The sequence below is a fragment of the Physcomitrium patens genome, chromosome 9 (assembly GCF_059467195.1).
Source record: "Physcomitrium patens ecotype Gransden chromosome 9, ASM5946719v1, whole genome shotgun sequence".
Taxonomy (NCBI): domain Eukaryota; kingdom Viridiplantae; phylum Streptophyta; class Bryopsida; order Funariales; family Funariaceae; genus Physcomitrium; species Physcomitrium patens.
The window spans coordinates 3,585,376-3,604,013 of NC_143418.1; the positions used below are offsets into that span (position 1 = coordinate 3,585,376).

General features: G+C 38.2%; 3 protein-coding genes and 6 non-coding genes across 10 annotated transcripts; 4 read left to right on the forward strand and 5 right to left on the reverse strand.

The window, feature by feature from the left end:
- Positions 1-549: 549 nt before the first annotated feature.
- Positions 550-2,368, forward strand: LOC112287079 (uncharacterized). Of its 2 annotated transcripts, XM_073536380.2 has the most exons (3): positions 550-1,553; positions 1,651-1,761; positions 1,891-2,368. In XM_073536380.2, the coding sequence occupies exons 2-3, from the start codon at positions 1,758-1,760 to the stop codon at positions 2,214-2,216; spliced, it is 330 nt and encodes a 109-aa protein (XP_073392481.1). In that variant the 5' UTR covers positions 550-1,553; positions 1,651-1,757; the 3' UTR covers positions 2,217-2,368. The 2 variants fall into 2 exon arrangements, with proteins under 2 accessions (XP_073392481.1, XP_024385490.1); XM_024529722.3 differs by having other exon boundaries at positions 550-1,761.
- A 2,468-nt stretch (positions 2,369-4,836) lies between these two features.
- TRNAM-CAU (transfer RNA methionine (anticodon CAU)) lies at positions 4,837-4,920 on the forward strand. The gene is given in 2 exon segments: positions 4,837-4,874; positions 4,885-4,920. It is a non-coding gene; the product is annotated as a tRNA-Met (tRNA).
- A 7-nt stretch (positions 4,921-4,927) lies between these two features.
- Positions 4,928-5,000, forward strand: TRNAA-UGC (transfer RNA alanine (anticodon UGC)). Its single transcript has one exon. It is a non-coding gene; the product is annotated as a tRNA-Ala (tRNA).
- Positions 5,001-5,056: 56 nt separating this feature from the next.
- TRNAL-CAG (transfer RNA leucine (anticodon CAG)) lies at positions 5,057-5,137 on the forward strand. Its single transcript has one exon. It is a non-coding gene; the product is annotated as a tRNA-Leu (tRNA).
- A 161-nt stretch (positions 5,138-5,298) lies between these two features.
- On the reverse strand, positions 5,299-5,379 carry TRNAL-CAG (transfer RNA leucine (anticodon CAG)). Its single transcript has one exon. It is a non-coding gene; the product is annotated as a tRNA-Leu (tRNA).
- A 56-nt stretch (positions 5,380-5,435) lies between these two features.
- On the reverse strand, positions 5,436-5,508 carry TRNAA-UGC (transfer RNA alanine (anticodon UGC)). The gene has a single exon. It is a non-coding gene; the product is annotated as a tRNA-Ala (tRNA).
- Positions 5,509-5,515: 7 nt separating this feature from the next.
- TRNAM-CAU (transfer RNA methionine (anticodon CAU)) lies at positions 5,516-5,599 on the reverse strand. The gene is given in 2 exon segments: positions 5,516-5,551; positions 5,562-5,599. It is a non-coding gene; the product is annotated as a tRNA-Met (tRNA).
- A 2,470-nt stretch (positions 5,600-8,069) lies between these two features.
- On the reverse strand, positions 8,070-10,187 carry LOC112286588 (uncharacterized). Its single transcript, XM_073536381.2, has 3 exons — positions 8,885-10,187; positions 8,677-8,787; positions 8,070-8,547 (listed from the first exon to the last, which is right to left on the reverse strand). Exons 2-3 carry the CDS (start codon positions 8,678-8,680, stop codon positions 8,222-8,224), a joined length of 330 nt encoding a protein of 109 aa, XP_073392482.1. The 5' UTR covers positions 8,681-8,787; positions 8,885-10,187; the 3' UTR covers positions 8,070-8,221.
- A 4,574-nt stretch (positions 10,188-14,761) lies between these two features.
- LOC112286248 (uncharacterized) lies at positions 14,762-17,551 on the reverse strand. Its single transcript, XM_024527965.3, has one exon. It carries the CDS (start codon positions 16,822-16,824, stop codon positions 15,331-15,333), a length of 1,494 nt encoding a protein of 497 aa, XP_024383733.1. The 5' UTR covers positions 16,825-17,551; the 3' UTR covers positions 14,762-15,330.
- Positions 17,552-18,638: the final 1,087 nt, after the last annotated feature.

The window sequence follows — 18,638 nt, forward strand, 5'->3', positions numbered from 1 at the left end:
TTGTGTAACTTATTTGCTGGTAATTTTTTACTTGTGTTGCGGTTTTGTGATGACTTCCGCATTTGTCTTCTTTGCAATTGTAAATTTGGCTCTTGCCTTGGCTAGACTTCAATATGTTTGTTATTTTGTTATTTAATTATAAAATAAAAGAAAGTAAATTGTTTGTGCGGAAGTTTTTCTATTTTTTCATTTTCTTGGGTTTAGATCTCAAAGGCTACTGTAGAAACAAAAAACATCTCAAAACTCAATCTGAACAACACATTTTTGAGTAGGAGTTCCTATGATTTGTTGGTCGTTTCTACAAGCGAGTGTTCGAGATGATGGTGAGTTCTGGGATCCTGGTAACAGGTCTGTCGTCCAGCTTCAATTCTACAGCCTGAATTTTTGTAGTGTGGTTATGGTACCCACTACCGCAGGCTGGCTCTCGAAGTAGTTTGTTCATCTGTGAGACGCCATAAGAATGGACGAGTGTGCATGGAGTACGAGAGACGCCATTCATTTCCCCAAATCCAGATGATCTGCATCCCCTTGCGGAGGTGAATTGCTGGATAAGTCGCAATGGTGGCCTCTGTTTGCGCCCCTTGTGGCCTGCGGTACTTGGAGTTCGCTGCGAAGTGCTGGCTCCAGGTAGAAGTTGCAGTGGACGGCAGTCACTCCTTTGCAGGATAGTTTGATTTCATGACATCGCGTTGAGGGGATCCAGGTGTTTGCTTTGACTTCCCTACCACATTCAGATTCACAAAGCTGGTCATCAAACTGAAGTTCAACTGATACAGCGGCAGTATGTTGATTCTTGTGTATAATAATTGTAGTCACTGATTGTATGATCGATGTCTTGCTTTTTGGGGATTGATCACCGACTAGCCAAGCCGCCCGGTCAAACGAGGAAACTTGAATCCCACATGGGCAACCTGGTCAACAGGCATGATGTAGTCGCCCATTAACATCACCCCTGACATTGTAGTTACCAGTGACGTAGATATGATTTATTGCGTCTCCGCCATCCCTGCCAACACGTCGAAGAATTGTTTTCTTGTCAAGTTTGATATAGTTCATTATAAGTGGGAGATTAGTCGAAGCGGACGAAATCAACTGATTCTACCCGGGAGACAATGCTTATTATATTAGTTTTTCTTCGATGTTTTTATTTATTTATTTATTGATACTGCTGACTTTAAGAGTGACAATGAAGCCGACCCTCAGCGGGGTATCGTATGAGAAGAAACAGCTGCATTTCTACGACCCAAGCAAGCACACGTTTCCACATGGCACTGCATGAAACGACACATTTACAAAACTACACGTAAGATTACATATCCCCCATACAGCAGGTTATCTACCACGGCAAAGTTTGACTCATTCCTGCCCCCTGACTGAACATAGAATCAATCTCTAAAATCACCACCCATCTCCACCACTGTAAGGGATTTGAATAAGTTGATTGCTACACACCGACAAGTTCCTCTTCAACATGGACCACGCAGTTTTGGGTTGAAGGATGACCTTGTGTTCATATCTGCAAGTCATAAGATGGGCTTCCTTTCCACGACCAGGTATTGAATATGTTAGTCATTAACTGAACTCTGAATCAACCAGTAGCCTGTTGTGACTAATCAGTGTACTGATGATCCAAGCCTTGCTGTTGTACAGACAGGGTCATTTGAAATCCACCTTATGGTTGCACAGATTATCAACAACCTACCAGCTTAACAAAAACAAGTGCCCGCTTGCATACGTCAACCACCGTTTCCTGCCATATGGGTGTGTTTATCCCTGCCACCTCGAATGCGTGCCAGATTTCCTATAATAAACCATAGAAGACTGGCTCTGCTTACCAGTCACTTCACCATAGAAATCTAACGTCTAATCTTGAGATGAATCGACCTGCAGGAGCTCAAAGCACGGCCCATGCAGTTAACTCACGGGAGGGAGATTGTGCACACCTGCAGGAAGGTGAAACTCCGACGACAAGAAACCAGTCGGCTTCTGGGTTTGATGGCTTTGTGACCTCCAACAGAGATTACGAAGAAGGAGGTCGACAGATGGAGCATGATTCAGTAAAGAATTCAGTGTTGTGCACAAAAAGTTATTTGCCAGTGTCAGTGATAAGGAGATTTTGTGACGACAATTCCAAACCTCTTCTCAACATAGTACCACTTTTGATTGGTTGGGTAATTGACCATGTCATTGGTTTTCCACCAAGTGTGAAGAGGTAATGTCACGTTGATCTCTAAAAAATATTCAGCAAATCCCTAATCAGCATTAATATACTTCTTCGTGCTAGACCATCATGTCCATATATAATACTGTGTTTGTAATTACATTCGGAGTAACTTAGGATGTGGCTTGTTGCCTTCAAATGTGTTTTGATGAATCAGTTCAACATGAATGTTTCAGATTATATGTTGGTTTTGGTGATTATACGATACAAAAGCTCTTGTTCTAGTTTTTAATAGTAAGTTTAGTCTATTTGAGAGTATTCTATGCTAGAAAGGTGTTTGATACCTTGAACTATAGAACATGTGTTGGTAGAAAATGGTTTACTTCTTTTTAATAAATAAAAATGGTCAAATTTATCTTTCTATATTGAACTTTCAAATATTTTTGTACTTCATTTAATATTTTTAATTTGAAAAATATTAAGTATTATTATTTTTATTTCTTTGAATTCATTGTATAAAAATAAAAATATTAATACATTGAGAAGGTATATTCATTCATATTAACAAGAGACAATCATAGTTGCAATTAAAAGATGTTTTGTTATTTTCTACATAGTCTATTTATTGTTGAATTCTTGTAAATCTTCATGATAGTTCATAAAATGTGGTAAGATCACTACTTTGAAAGGAATTTGTTTGAAAAGATTACTATTGAAGTTTGAATAAACTTGATTTTGTTTAATAGTTATATTTAAGGTTGATTTTCTATTGATAGTAATTGTTGTATATTTAAGGTCATCTTTGTTAGATATTGGTGATCCTTGACATCTCTTGTTTCTTTTAAATGAAGTTTAGAACACATAGTATATAAATCATATTGTGAAAAGGATCAAAAAATGAATTTAAAAACATAAGAACAGTTAGGCCATCTAGGTGAATGGATGGAGATGGATTTTAGAAATCTCCATTCATATTGACTAAAAGTCATTCCCAATGGACTTCAAGGAGGTTGTTAAAGATGTATTTAGGAAATTAGGTATTTCTCATATAAAAGATTTTTCAATACTAGAAGTGAAAGTGAACAAGTTTAGGTTTCTGGATATAGTTTTGGTGCAAAAAGTGAATGATTTGAAGTTTTTATAAAGAAAATATTGGTGCTCAAAAAATTTGGGGCATAACCCATATATACAAAGAACTAAGAAAATTGGCAATTGGGATTGGAAATACTACGTTATAGGCTACAAAATAAATATAAGTTTCAATGGTTTTGTTTATAATTGTATTTTAAGCACTTTGACAAAGATTTGGCTCTAATGTTTTATAAATGCATGTTATAAAGTTATAAAACTACACAAAAAAATTGGTGGCACTTAAACTTTCAGTTCTTGATATAGAAAACAAACTATATTCAAATATATATAAACTAGAATTTAAAGCATTTTTTAGGATTTTTGAGATATTAAACAGTCAGGAGTGAATCTAAAGTTGATTGTTTCTGTATTAAAGTTTAAGGATATAGACTACATCTCTTAAAATTTTCAAAGAAATCCAACATCTAAATCAAGAGATATTGGATCTAAGTTTAAAAAGAAAAAATCCTTTGTGAATGAATAAGGTTTTGCTGCAATTTGATCAATTGTGGAATCTAAGGGAGTTTTTGGATGCCAAGACTTTATGGAGGTATAAAAGTTGGATATTAAGATTGTTAAAGAATTAAGGTTGAAAAAAAACACACAAACACACACACCATGTCCCAGCGTAAGAAGCTCATGTGTCAGACGCACACAATCCTTTCCTTGCGAACAGCACGATAAAACACTGGAACTGTCACCTGCACTGCGTCAAAACCACTGTCCAGGCCCGATATCGAAACCGGCCTCCTCCACTCTCACTTGGCTCACCCTGAAGAACACGGTGCACCTCGCATCACTCACCACCAGAGCAGAATTGCCCAAATGAGCACACACACATGCGACGAAGCCCGCCGCATGCTGGCGACGCAGCAGCAGCGAGGCGAACCAGACCCCCCGAGAGCATAGTCGGCTTGGGGAATGTGGTTCGGGTTGGGGTGCGAGGGGAAAGGGAAAATGCAGTGGGGGTGTGAGCATGCTGCAGAGGGCGCGATTGAGCAGAGTTGGGGGCGGGGGATGAGGGGTCCAGACGCGAGGAGGTTTAGGAGTGGGCACACCTGCTCAAGATGGGAGGGAGGCCCAGGCAAGGGCTTTGCGCCGGTTGGCGGGCGTCCAGGAGAATGGCTGGCCGCTGCTCTGCAGGCCCGACGCCAGTACGAGCAGCTCCAGGTACGCGGCAGCGTGCTCGGTGACTTCGTGGAGGGTCGGACATGGATGCACCCAGTTGTCCATGTTCGATTCGATGTAGTTCCAAGGCAGCGAGTGCGAGCGGCAAAGGAAAAGGTATGATATGGTATGGCAGGAGATGAAGGGACTCGGGACTCATAAGAGCGCTTTGGGGAGGAGGAAGGAGCGTCGGGTGAGCGGGGATTGCGAAGTGCTCATCGTCTGTGGCAAGCGCAATGGCGACCCCTGCTGCCCGTCATCGCTCCAGCGGAGGCGCGGCGGACTCCGGAGGGAAAGGGGGAGGTGGTGTGAATGGAATGGCAGGCCAGAACGGAGATGTTAGTATAAATGGGGGTTTGCGAACCTTTCAGACATGAGGGGCGGTGGCGCAGTTGGCTAGCGCGTAGGTCTCATAGCCAAGAGAAATCCTGAGGTCGAGAGTTCGAGCCTCTCTCGCCCCACCTGTAAGGGGGTGTAGCTCAAATGGAAGAGCGCTCGCTTTGCATGCGAGAGGTACCGGGATCGATACCCGGCGTCTCCAGGGCTGTGATGCGTGGGCGGCAGGCATCAGCTGTTCCATGACCGTCACCCGCGGTTGTCGATGTGGCCGAGTTGGTCTAAGGCGCCAGTTTCAGGTACTGGTCCGAAAGGGCGTGGGTTCGAATCCCACTGTCGACATTTTTCCCCTCCCCATCTTTGACTTTTCCTTGTAATTGTAATTCCATTGAGGGAGGGGGACTTTGGTGCGGAGCGGTGAAGTGCCCCGCAAGGTGGGGTGAGCGAGGGGCGTGAGGAAAAAAGTGGGGGGCAGTCACAGACAGAAACGGGGAGGGGAAAAATGTCGACAGTGGGATTCGAACCCACGCCCTTTCGGACCAGTACCTGAAACTGGCGCCTTAGACCAACTCGGCCATATCGACAACCGCGGGTGACGGTCATGGAGCAGCTGATGCCTGCCGCCCACGCATCACAGCCCTGGAGACGCCGGGTATCGATCCCGGTACCTCTCGCATGCAAAGCGAGCGCTCTTCCATTTGAGCTACACCCCCTTACAGGTGGGGCGAGAGAGGCTCGAACTCTCGACCTCAGGATTTCTCTTGGCTATGAGACCTACGCGCTAGCCAACTGCGCCACCGCCCCTCATGTCTGAAAGGTTCGCAAACCCCCATTTATACTAACATCTCCGTTCTGGCCTGCCATTCCATTCACACCACCTCCCCCTTTCCCTCCGGAGTCCGCCGCGCCTCCGCTGGAGCGATGACGGGCAGCAGGGGTCGCCATTGCGCTTGCCACAGACGATGAGCACTTCGCAATCCCCGCTCACCCGACGCTCCTTCCTCCTCCCCAAAGCGCTCTTATGAGTCCCGAGTCCCTTCATCTCCTGCCATACCATATCATACCTTTTCCTTTGCCGCTCGCACTCGCTGCCTTGGAACTACATCGAATCGAACATGGACAACTGGGTGCATCCATGTCCGACCCTCCACGAAGTCACCGAGCACGCTGCCGCGTACCTGGAGCTGCTCGTACTGGCGTCGGGCCTGCAGAGCAGCGGCCAGCCATTCTCCTGGACGCCCGCCAACCGGCGCAAAGCCCTTGCCTGGGCCTCCCTCCCATCTTGAGCAGGTGTGCCCACTCCTAAACCTCCTCGCGTCTGGACCCCTCATCCCCCGCCCCCAACTCTGCTCAATCGCGCCCTCTGCAGCATGCTCACACCCCCACTGCATTTTCCCTTTCCCCTCGCACCCCAACCCGAACCACATTCCCCAAGCCGACTATGCTCTCGGGGGGTCTGGTTCGCCTCGCTGCTGCTGCGTCGCCAGCATGCGGCGGGCTTCGTCGCATGTGTGTGTGCTCATTTGGGCAATTCTGCTCTGGTGGTGAGTGATGCGAGGTGCACCGTGTTCTTCAGGGTGAGCCAAGTGAGAGTGGAGGAGGCCGGTTTCGATATCGGGCCTGGACAGTGGTTTTGACGCAGTGCAGGTGACAGTTCCAGTGTTTTATCGTGCTGTTCGCAAGGAAAGGATTGTGTGCGTCTGACACATGAGCTTCTTACGCTGGGACATGGTGTGTGTGTGTTTGTGTGTTTTTTTTCAACCTTAATTCTTTAACAATCTTAATATCCAACTTTTATACCTCCATAAAGTCTTGGCATCCAAAAACTCCCTTAGATTCCACAATTGATCAAATTGCAGCAAAACCTTATTCATTCACAAAGGATTTTTTCTTTTTAAACTTAGATCCAATATCTCTTGATTTAGATGTTGGATTTCTTTGAAAATTTTAAGAGATGTAGTCCATATCCTTAAACTTTAATACAGAAACAATCAACTTTAGATTCACTCCTGACTGTTTAATATCTCAAAAATCCTAAAAAATGCTTTAAATTCTAGTTTATATATATTTGAATATAGTTTGTTTTCTATATCAAGAACTGAAAGTTTAAGTGCCACCAATTTTTTTGTGTAGTTTTATAACTTTATAACATGCATTTATAAAACATTAGAGCCAAATCTTTGTCAAAGTGCTTAAAATACAATTATAAACAAAACCATTGAAACTTATATTTATTTTGTAGCCTATAACGTAGTATTTCCAATCCCAATTGCCAATTTTCTTAGTTCTTTGTATATATGGGTTATGCCCCAAATTTTTTGAGCACCAATATTTTCTTTATAAAAACTTCAAATCATTCACTTTTTGCACCAAAACTATATCCAGAAACCTAAACTTGTTCACTTTCACTTCTAGTATTGAAAAATCTTTTATATGAGAAATACCTAATTTCCTAAATACATCTTTAACAACCTCCTTGAAGTCCATTGGGAATGACTTTTAGTCAATATGAATGGAGATTTCTAAAATCCATCTCCATCCATTCACCTAGATGGCCTAACTGTTCTTATGTTTTTAAATTCATTTTTTGATCCTTTTCACAATATGATTTATATACTATGTGTTCTAAACTTCATTTAAAAGAAACAAGAGATGTCAAGGATCACCAATATCTAACAAAGATGACCTTAAATATACAACAATTACTATCAATAGAAAATCAACCTTAAATATAACTATTAAACAAAATCAAGTTTATTCAAACTTCAATAGTAATCTTTTCAAACAAATTCCTTTCAAAGTAGTGATCTTACCACATTTTATGAACTATCATGAAGATTTACAAGAATTCAACAATAAATAGACTATGTAGAAAATAACAAAACATCTTTTAATTGCAACTATGATTGTCTCTTGTTAATATGAATGAATATACCTTCTCAATGTATTAATATTTTTATTTTTATACAATGAATTCAAAGAAATAAAAATAATAATACTTAATATTTTTCAAATTAAAAATATTAAATGAAGTACAAAAATATTTGAAAGTTCAATATAGAAAGATAAATTTGACCATTTTTATTTATTAAAAAGAAGTAAACCATTTTCTACCAACACATGTTCTATAGTTCAAGGTATCAAACACCTTTCTAGCATAGAATACTCTCAAATAGACTAAACTTACTATTAAAAACTAGAACAAGAGCTTTTGTATCGTATAATCACCAAAACCAACATATAATCTGAAACATTCATGTTGAACTGATTCATCAAAACACATTTGAAGGCAACAAGCCACATCCTAAGTTACTCCGAATGTAATTACAAACACAGTATTATATATGGACATGATGGTCTAGCACGAAGAAGTATATTAATGCTGATTAGGGATTTGCTGAATATTTTTTAGAGATCAACGTGACATTACCTCTTCACACTTGGTGGAAAACCAATGACATGGTCAATTACCCAACCAATCAAAAGTGGTACTATGTTGAGAAGAGGTTTGGAATTGTCGTCACAAAATCTCCTTATCACTGACACTGGCAAATAACTTTTTGTGCACAACACTGAATTCTTTACTGAATCATGCTCCATCTGTCGACCTCCTTCTTCGTAATCTCTGTTGGAGGTCACAAAGCCATCAAACCCAGAAGCCGACTGGTTTCTTGTCGTCGGAGTTTCACCTTCCTGCAGGTGTGCACAATCTCCCTCCCGTGAGTTAACTGCATGGGCCGTGCTTTGAGCTCCTGCAGGTCGATTCATCTCAAGATTAGACGTTAGATTTCTATGGTGAAGTGACTGGTAAGCAGAGCCAGTCTTCTATGGTTTATTATAGGAAATCTGGCACGCATTCGAGGTGGCAGGGATAAACACACCCATATGGCAGGAAACGGTGGTTGACGTATGCAAGCGGGCACTTGTTTTTGTTAAGCTGGTAGGTTGTTGATAATCTGTGCAACCATAAGGTGGATTTCAAATGACCCTGTCTGTACAACAGCAAGGCTTGGATCATCAGTACACTGATTAGTCACAACAGGCTACTGGTTGATTCAGAGTTCAGTTAATGACTAACATATTCAATACCTGGTCGTGGAAAGGAAGCCCATCTTATGACTTGCAGATATGAACACAAGGTCATCCTTCAACCCAAAACTGCGTGGTCCATGTTGAAGAGGAACTTGTCGGTGTGTAGCAATCAACTTATTCAAATCCCTTACAGTGGTGGAGATGGGTGGTGATTTTAGAGATTGATTCTATGTTCAGTCAGGGGGCAGGAATGAGTCAAACTTTGCCGTGGTAGATAACCTGCTGTATGGGGGATATGTAATCTTACGTGTAGTTTTGTAAATGTGTCGTTTCATGCAGTGCCATGTGGAAACGTGTGCTTGCTTGGGTCGTAGAAATGCAGCTGTTTCTTCTCATACGATACCCCGCTGAGGGTCGGCTTCATTGTCACTCTTAAAGTCAGCAGTATCAATAAATAAATAAATAAAAACATCGAAGAAAAACTAATATAATAAGCATTGTCTCCCGGGTAGAATCAGTTGATTTCGTCCGCTTCGACTAATCTCCCACTTATAATGAACTATATCAAACTTGACAAGAAAACAATTCTTCGACGTGTTGGCAGGGATGGCGGAGACGCAATAAATCATATCTACGTCACTGGTAACTACAATGTCAGGGGTGATGTTAATGGGCGACTACATCATGCCTGTTGACCAGGTTGCCCATGTGGGATTCAAGTTTCCTCGTTTGACCGGGCGGCTTGGCTAGTCGGTGATCAATCCCCAAAAAGCAAGACATCGATCATACAATCAGTGACTACAATTATTATACACAAGAATCAACATACTGCCGCTGTATCAGTTGAACTTCAGTTTGATGACCAGCTTTGTGAATCTGAATGTGGTAGGGAAGTCAAAGCAAACACCTGGATCCCCTCAACGCGATGTCATGAAATCAAACTATCCTGCAAAGGAGTGACTGCCGTCCACTGCAACTTCTACCTGGAGCCAGCACTTCGCAGCGAACTCCAAGTACCGCAGGCCACAAGGGGCGCAAACAGAGGCCACCATTGCGACTTATCCAGCAATTCACCTCCGCAAGGGGATGCAGATCATCTGGATTTGGGGAAATGAATGGCGTCTCTCGTACTCCATGCACACTCGTCCATTCTTATGGCGTCTCACAGATGAACAAACTACTTCGAGAGCCAGCCTGCGGTAGTGGGTACCATAACCACACTACAAAAATTCAGGCTGTAGAATTGAAGCTGGACGACAGACCTGTTACCAGGATCCCAGAACTCACCATCATCTCGAACACTCGCTTGTAGAAACGACCAACAAATCATAGGAACTCCTACTCAAAAATGTGTTGTTCAGATTGAGTTTTGAGATGTTTTTTGTTTCTACAGTAAGCCTTTGGACCTGGAAGTTCATGATGAATGCATTGTTTTGTTGTGTAGACGAGAGGAGCCTAAGCCGCACTGTGCTACTTAGAAAAGATGTATTATTTTTATAAAGTGAAGGAGTCGAGAGATATGTTCTGAATTGAAAGATGTGCACCCAATGTAGAGATTGATTAGCATGTTGGAAGGCAAGATGTTGCTTTGTGCACAGAATTCATGAGTTTTTTGTTTGTTGAAAATTAAGTTGCTTGCCATTGAAATGAGGGGATATAGAAGTAGATGTATGCAAAAATCGTTAAGTTAAATGCCATTAGGAAAGTCTTTGAAATATAAATTGAATCTTGTAGTATTTTTAGATGTGTCATGTGGCTATAAAACATTTCTTGTAAAAGCTTGGTGAATTTGTGAAGTTACTGTGGAAGCATCTAACTTTGATATTTGATTTATAATTTTTTTAGTTTTTTAAATAAATTTCACGAACTTTTTGCTAACTAGTATATAAGGGCACAAGTCTAAAACCATGTTTAATCTCATCAATACCATTCTTCAATTCTCGTACTGGTTTAGGATTGCCTAATTGATTATACTTGCTAATTGTCATTTTAGTAATTTTACTTTATATATATATATATATATATATATATAATTATTATTTTTTTTACTTTGTAATGATTTTTATTTTATTTTATTTTTATAAGTTTGTAAATATATTTATATTTTAAATAATTAATATAATTAATTCTTAATTACAACATACACAAAATATATTAATTCTAGTTATTATTTAAAATTTTATATTTCAAAAAAATAAATAAAATATTATTGATATTATTATATATACTTATCAATTACAAAACAAGAACTTTAAACAATCAAACTTATTACAATATTTTATTTTTAAAAAAATTTAGAAAGCATTATTTTCTAATTATTTACTATTTTAAATTTATTTTATGATTTTAAGCTACAAAGAAACTTATTACTCTTACATTCAGTATTATTTTTGAAAATTGTAAATACCCTTAATCAATATTGATTTCCAAATAAAATGTGAAATGTCTCAAATGATTTTCAATCCTCATTTTTTCATAAATGATTTAGTAATTGGAAAATATAAAAAAAATACATGTAATAAGTATATGCATTATATGTTTTAATTAAAAATTAATTTTTAATTTTTAAAACATATTATATTGACAAAAGGCATGATATAAAAACATGAAAAGATAAAAACCTTTAAAACTGTGTGTGTGTATATATATATATATATATATATATATATTAGTATCTATACAAAACTCATTTAAACTCATTTAATCAATATGAATTTTAAGTTCTTTACAAAAAGTGATTTCTGCATGAAGTCTAAAAACTTCATATTTATGATGTGATACAGATTCAAAATATTATGTTTTATCAGACACTACATCAATACAATGAAAAGTACAAAAATATGATTGACTTGAAAGTATATCTATTACATAGTTTTTGTGGTTTAAAAATAATTTAATTTGAATTTAATTTGAACTTCAAATTTACAAATAATACTTATTAAAAAATCACATCAAAACCTTTCATAAAACATAAAGAAAAAATGCTTTATTGAAATAATAATAATAATTTAAATTCCTATATATATATATATATATATATATATATATACATCATAAATAATAGCAAAAAATTAATAATAATAAATAATAATACTAAGTATAAGATGTTTTTTTGAAAAATTAATAACAATAATAATAATAATAATACTAAGTACTTTGATTGTTTGTAATTACAATCATTAAAACTCTCTATAAGTTGTTTAAAAATATAAAATGTATTCAGTATTTAGAGTTTTAAATTATATATTTATACACACAGATAGTCATATGCTATAATTTTACATCTAGTGATATAAAAAAATTAGAATATCAAGTTTTTCTTTCTTTTTTTTAGTTTCTCTACCAATTTCTAATCATGATTTTTAATTGACTTACACATTTCCGTATCATTTTGTATAAGTTTTGGATGCAAGATTTACACTTTGTACTAAGAATATTTATTATTTTTCTAATAAAATATATATGAAGTAATTTACTCTAAGTTTTTAATTTTTGATAATTGTAAAATGATATTAATTCAACTAAACTTTAAGTTTAAAATAATACCTAACTTTTGTTAATTCAAATACGATAAACAAATCTTAAAATTTTAGGGTGAAGTAAATATTTTCCATATATTTTTTATTTACGTTTTTTATACTAAAAATAATTAATTTTATATTAATTAAATTAATCAAAAATGCTTAAACATATATGATATTTAATTATGTTTTGATTATTATTATTAATATTACACCACTAGAATATTTAAAATTATGTATAAATTAATAAATAAATGTGATTATATTGTCAAAGAGCAGTTTAAGTTTCTTAATTCACTTAATATTTATACAACATCAAATTCTATGGTCATTGTAGACATGATTTAAATTCTTAAACGTACAATATAAATATCAAATATATTTTATATAATATCAAAAAAATCATTTTAACAAGTATAAATTAAAGTCATTATTTTTTAATATATAAAGATAAGATATCTAAAAATTCTTATACCAAAACAAAGTGGTTGAGATCAAATATAATTGTAGTCTGAAATTTGAATATGATTTATTGTTGTTTGTAATCTATAAATTTAAATCTTAGAATTCTTTAGATATAATATTTATTAATTAATCTAAATTAATTATTTTTTAATATAATTTAAAAATTTTATAAATAAATAATATCATAAAATTTTATAGCATGAATATATCAAAATATACCACTGTTGATTGTTGATAAGATTCCATCAAAGTAATATCTTTCAGAACTTTGACAGGTAGTATAATATTCTATTAAAATTTATTCAATATTATTAGTAGTAATCATAAATTTATTATTTTAAATTTTTAATGAAACCTTGCTAATGCAATATAAAAATTTAAAATAACAACATAATAAAGTAGATTCTAAAAATGATTAGATTGGTTGCATGCATAGAATGATATTGTACTAGCTTTGGCATCATATTCTAAACATTATAGCTTTTGGGTTTTTCAACTTATATCATAATGAATTGATGCTTACAAAATTATCTTTTATGATTGAATTTTTAAAAATAAAATGTTTACTCTCTTTCTTTTTCTCTCTCTATCTTTTTCTTCCTCTTTTTATTTTTTCTCTCTCTATCTTTTTCTTCCTCTTTTTATTTTTTCTCTCTTTCTTTTCTTTTTTCTTTTTTTCCTTTTTTTTTTTTTTTTTTTTTATAGGTTGAACTTGGCTTTGTAGAATTTTTCACAATTTACAGTTTTCAAAATAAAATCATATATTCATACAATATATTAATTTTAATAATTTATTTATGCTTCAATTATACTTTAATAATCTTAATTCAATCGTGTAATATTTTTTTTTTATTTGCTTATTTATAAGTTTTTATGGATGCTTATTAATTCTTTCAAAAGTTATTGCAATAAAAAACTTACAAAAATATTGATGTTAACAACTTCTCCCTCATTCATAACATTTTTTATTTTCTCATATTAAGAGTCAAGACCAAATAAACTTGAAGTCAATAGATGCAAATGTTGCACTTTGACAAACAATTAGATTTGACTAATATTCACTAATGGTTGATGGTCACCTTGGAAATCTGAAAGTTATGTTTTTTTTTTCCGTAACCTTGGATTCATGCAAATGCTTATCTTTGACGGAGGAGAATTATAAACATTTCATTAGCAAACGTTTGATATATATATATATATATATATATATATATATATGTGTGTGTGTGTGTGTGTGTACACACACACACACATACTGGAGATGACTCTACAAACAAAAAGAGACTTGTACTATTTATGAATATTAAATGGGCTTCAGTTCCAGAGCACAGTGGCCCTAAAATGGAAATCTAGCAATAGCATCATTGTAAGGTGTTTTCAGCACTGGAATTCTGTAAAGACAGTCATGCTTTCCACATGGAGATTGGTTGCCAGTATGGTCCAATAGGAAAAAAAAAAATACTTCTGCATTCTGAAACAACGTTACAGCATTCTTCAAATGGCTAGGATATGTTAAGAACATTGTAAAATTATCCATTACACACCCAAGAGATCAAAACAACTATGTTGGCTACCATTACCACCTTCAATCACAGATGCGTAATCAGTTTCAAATCTGCAGTGGATACAGCACAATTTAAACTGGTCCTCCTACAACAGTAGCCATGATTTAGTTGAGTGATTCTCTCAACTGGAAACATGTCCAAGTTGCAAAGCGGCATCAGAGGCAAAACCTGAATGAAGCAGTAGTTAGTTCTGTGCAGTATGAGCATTCACAAGACTTCTGAGGTGTGAAGAGGGGCAAACATGTAAATTCAGGCATTATAGTTTATCGTGGAGTTATGTAAGGTACTCACCATGTTCCATCCCTCTTTAATATGATTTTTCATAAATCAATGTTCGGTAACCAAAAACATGTTGAAGGCATAGTAAGAGGATCACAAAAAAATTGAGTGAACTTGGTTTATTGAGCATACACGAAAACAAAATACTACATGAGAAGGTTCTGCAGTAGTATGTTCAGGTATATAAACGGATTGTTAGGTTGAATATTTCAGAATAAGTTTACTCGTAAAAGATATTGCCTTTAGAGTAACTCCATAATCAACACAGCAAAGATACTGCACATGGTAACCAGTACATTTCTCAAGACCCTATGTGAACCAATTTTTAGGAATATATCCCCAGCCTAATGCAAAAGGAAAAGAAACACCTACGCTTCATGAAGGACTCTTTAGTCCTAAAACTGTCTACGGGTTCCAGCCTACGACTCACGTTGCGCACCCCTTAGCAATCTTCCTTGAGGTTCTCATTGGCATGGAGGACCTGATTGCCGACGGACTTCTGAAACTTCAAATGAAAATGGTGTCTCAGGAAGCTTGCGCTAGTTATTAGTTGGCCTCTATATGCACAATAATTAAGAATTACATATATACTATTTTTACATATATTGCCGAGGTGGACTACTTTAATGGCAAACCGAGGCTATGCTAAGACCCAGGTCACAACGACGACAGATTACATTGCCGCAACCGGTAAGTCGAAATTTTTTGCACCTCCAAGGTCGCTGATCCGATTGTTGCCAATCAGTCCCGCTTCTCTCAAGACCAACGTCAAGCCTGTTGATGCGCCTCGCCCCCTCGAAGGTCTTGGCAAAAGTTCGGGTAGCTGCCAATCTGTATTGTCAATCTCTCGAATCTCCCTAGGAACATCAGTTTTGACATCCGTGGAAAGATACTTAAACCTATCGACACCACGGACAACACCCTCGAGTTCTGCCTCCACTCTGTCAACTGCTTGTTTCGCAGCTTTCTGCAACTCCACCCCGTTCTTAGCTTCCTTCATCATAAGCCTAGATCCCGCATTCGCAAACTCACGCTCCATCTCACTTGTGAACTTTTTGTCCCAATCTATGCTTCTCACAGCAACCAAGGAGATATTTGGTACAACGCCGGAGCTAGCAGAATCCCTCTGCAGCTTACGTTGGGAAGCTTCATTTGTAGTCCGTTTGTACGAAGAAAACCACTTCGCTTTCACGTATTCGGGTTTTCTCCACGGCGGAAGAAACATCCCTTTTTTCTTCAAAGACCGCTTGACCGCTTCTGACATCACATTAATGATCTGCGACAGCCGATCTGTTGTTCCAACGTATACAGGAGGGAGAGCTTGATACACAAGCTTGTATTGAGCAGTAGGCCTTGCAATCTCGAATTGACCTTGAAAGTCAATGTCAACGATCAGTCTTGCTTGAGATCCATCCAAGCTTGCAAAGACGGCATCTATGTACTCGTAATCACCTCCTGGAAAGCTACCCGAATGATCCCACCGCGACTTGCAAAGAGCGGCATTATAGCCGCGGCCTCGGAGGTACTTCATTACGGCCCGTCTTCTGCACACAATGCTAGCGCACTCCTTTTTCTCATCTTTACCTTCAGTGCTGTTCTCTTCAGTAATAGCGTCGATTGCTTTTATCACCTCAACTAGAAGTGAAGTTTCTTGTTCAGTGACGCATGGAGCTAAGCCCTGCAAAACTTCAGAAAGATCACCTCCGAGGCTGGACTTGGCATCCTCAGCTTCAAGGCAAGCCTGGGCATCACCGTCGCATGTACCAGATTCGCAGTTGCACCTGGCTCTTCCGCACTTCCCTCTCTCCTCTTCCTCCATGAACTCATGTACCATTGCAGCCAAGCAGTTGGAACTCGGCCCATGCTCGCTTCCACTGGAACTGTAATTCACCTTCTCCACATCTTTGTCACTTCCTACTAGCCGCGCTGTCACATTTTCGGGCCATGGATCCGTTACTTGTTTGGCCCTAAAAAGCTGAGGGCTGATCATAGCAGCCGGCTGGAAGGCGCGCGTATTTATAGGGTGAACCTTTGAGGCTTTCAACTTTGTTGCAGAAGGTGCAGCTCGCTCTGTCTCCTCCGCTATTTTCTCCGACAGCCTTGATGTCCGTCTGCTTGTTTTTGCAGCTGTAACCACAGGCCTGAGACTCATGAGGCCTGGCATCATGGTAATCTACACAACCTCAGTGCGATAGTACTTGACACACCTAATTTGTATCACTTTTCTCTTTACTTACTCCTCATTCTCCACGTCTGCTACTCACCTACTGCTTGAAGTAACAAACTGGGAAGAAGGTAACGAAGGTAACACGAAGAAACTATGCTTCGCCAGACTAAATGAAGGCCGTTTAGGTGTGCATCCCATCCGCCTGACTGTAACTTCAACTCTACACGACGTGTTTCCTCAACGAGCAAGTTAATCCACCGAAACTATAATCTGCACAAACGAGTTAACTTACACTGTCTCGGTCTCTCTCTCTCTCTCTCACACGAGAACCCGCAGAAACACACTGCGCATCTCTGCGAAACCTGATTCAAGACTAAACCTTAAAATCCTAACTCCCGATGGTCATTTCCACTCAACCATCGGTAAGATTCGGCATACAATTGCAAAAACTTCTCTCAAAACTTCCTCCGAAAAACCTCACAGACAACGCACGCTCAATGCCCTCGAACTCCTGGTACGAGAAGAATGATGGATCTCACCGCCTCGAAATCAGTTGAAATGTATGCATATATATATATATACATATATATATATAAATGAAATAACGCCGAAGCGCAAACGTGATCAATAAGAAGCACTTTCAATCTCCTCAACAGGCAAGATAAATGTCTCGAGACGACGACAGCGGGAATGGGGAAGCGAGTGACAACGACTACGTACACACTGGCGCGGCCAAGTCATATAGGCAAACCAGCAAGGAGGGGAGAAGACGGGTCGCAACTCCCGGAACCGGTTGAATGGAACCCCCTGTACGCCCGTGGTTTCCAAAACCCGAACGTTTCACCCCACCCTGCAAGTTACCGGGCGAGGAAATCAGCGGCCGGGCCAGCCCTCATGCGCCCGGCTGGGTTTGCCGCCTGTCACAAAGCCAACACGCCTCTAATCTCTTCATCTTTCAACTTTTTTTGTGTAGTTTATTTAGAAAAATGAGAACTTAGAGATAGATTACCATGTGTATGCCTGTGGGAAAGCCACCAGCTCCACTTTTTGCATAATGTTTTGTTACACAGTTCCTCCATTGTGTCCATTGTCTCAGCTGGTTTCATCCTTTCATTGGTGCTCACTAATCACAAAAATTAAGATCTGGTGTCTCGATTAAGAAGAATTTTCCAACATGTGGGTGGATCTTCTGTACATGATGAGAATGGCAGTGCATTCCAGTATGGGCAGTCTGTACTACAGCCTTCATGGTACAGTATAATCAGCATTGTCTATCCATATTGGTTTTTGAGGGAGAGAGAGAGTTTGGTGTTCATGGCTTGACTGTGATTCAGGAGCATCAATGTCAGTACAGGATTATCTACAATGTTGTGGAATATGAATTGGATATTGTACCACTAGAAGAATATAATACTCCAATTTTGGGGGGTTTTTCTCATTGCTTACCAAGTGAACAGGTGGAAATGTGAACTTAAACAAGGTTAATGACCCACAGCAGACAAGGTTATATAATATTGAGTAGTTTCAACAGAATTTTCACCCATTTAGATACAGCCAATTGGGATGAGACTGAATCACAATGAAGATATGGGTCATGTTACCATTCCCTGATTTTTATCAGCAGCTCCCAAATGGCAGTGGATTGAAAATAAGCACATGTTTTTGCCAGGAAAATTCCCAAAATTTTTTACAATTTCTGGGTGAGGGACCACAGAAGAAATGTACAGTACAATTATTGAAATATGAGTCCTACTTGAATTCAGCCTTCAGGTGGATACATCCATGAAGGGACCCACTTTTCTGAGTTGTGAGGT

Excerpts from the sequence above, each read along its gene's own strand:
- LOC112286248 (XM_024527965.3), bottom strand. The coding sequence starts at position 16,824 with ATGATGCCAGGCCTCATGAGTCTCAGGCCTGTGGTTACAGCTGCAAAA.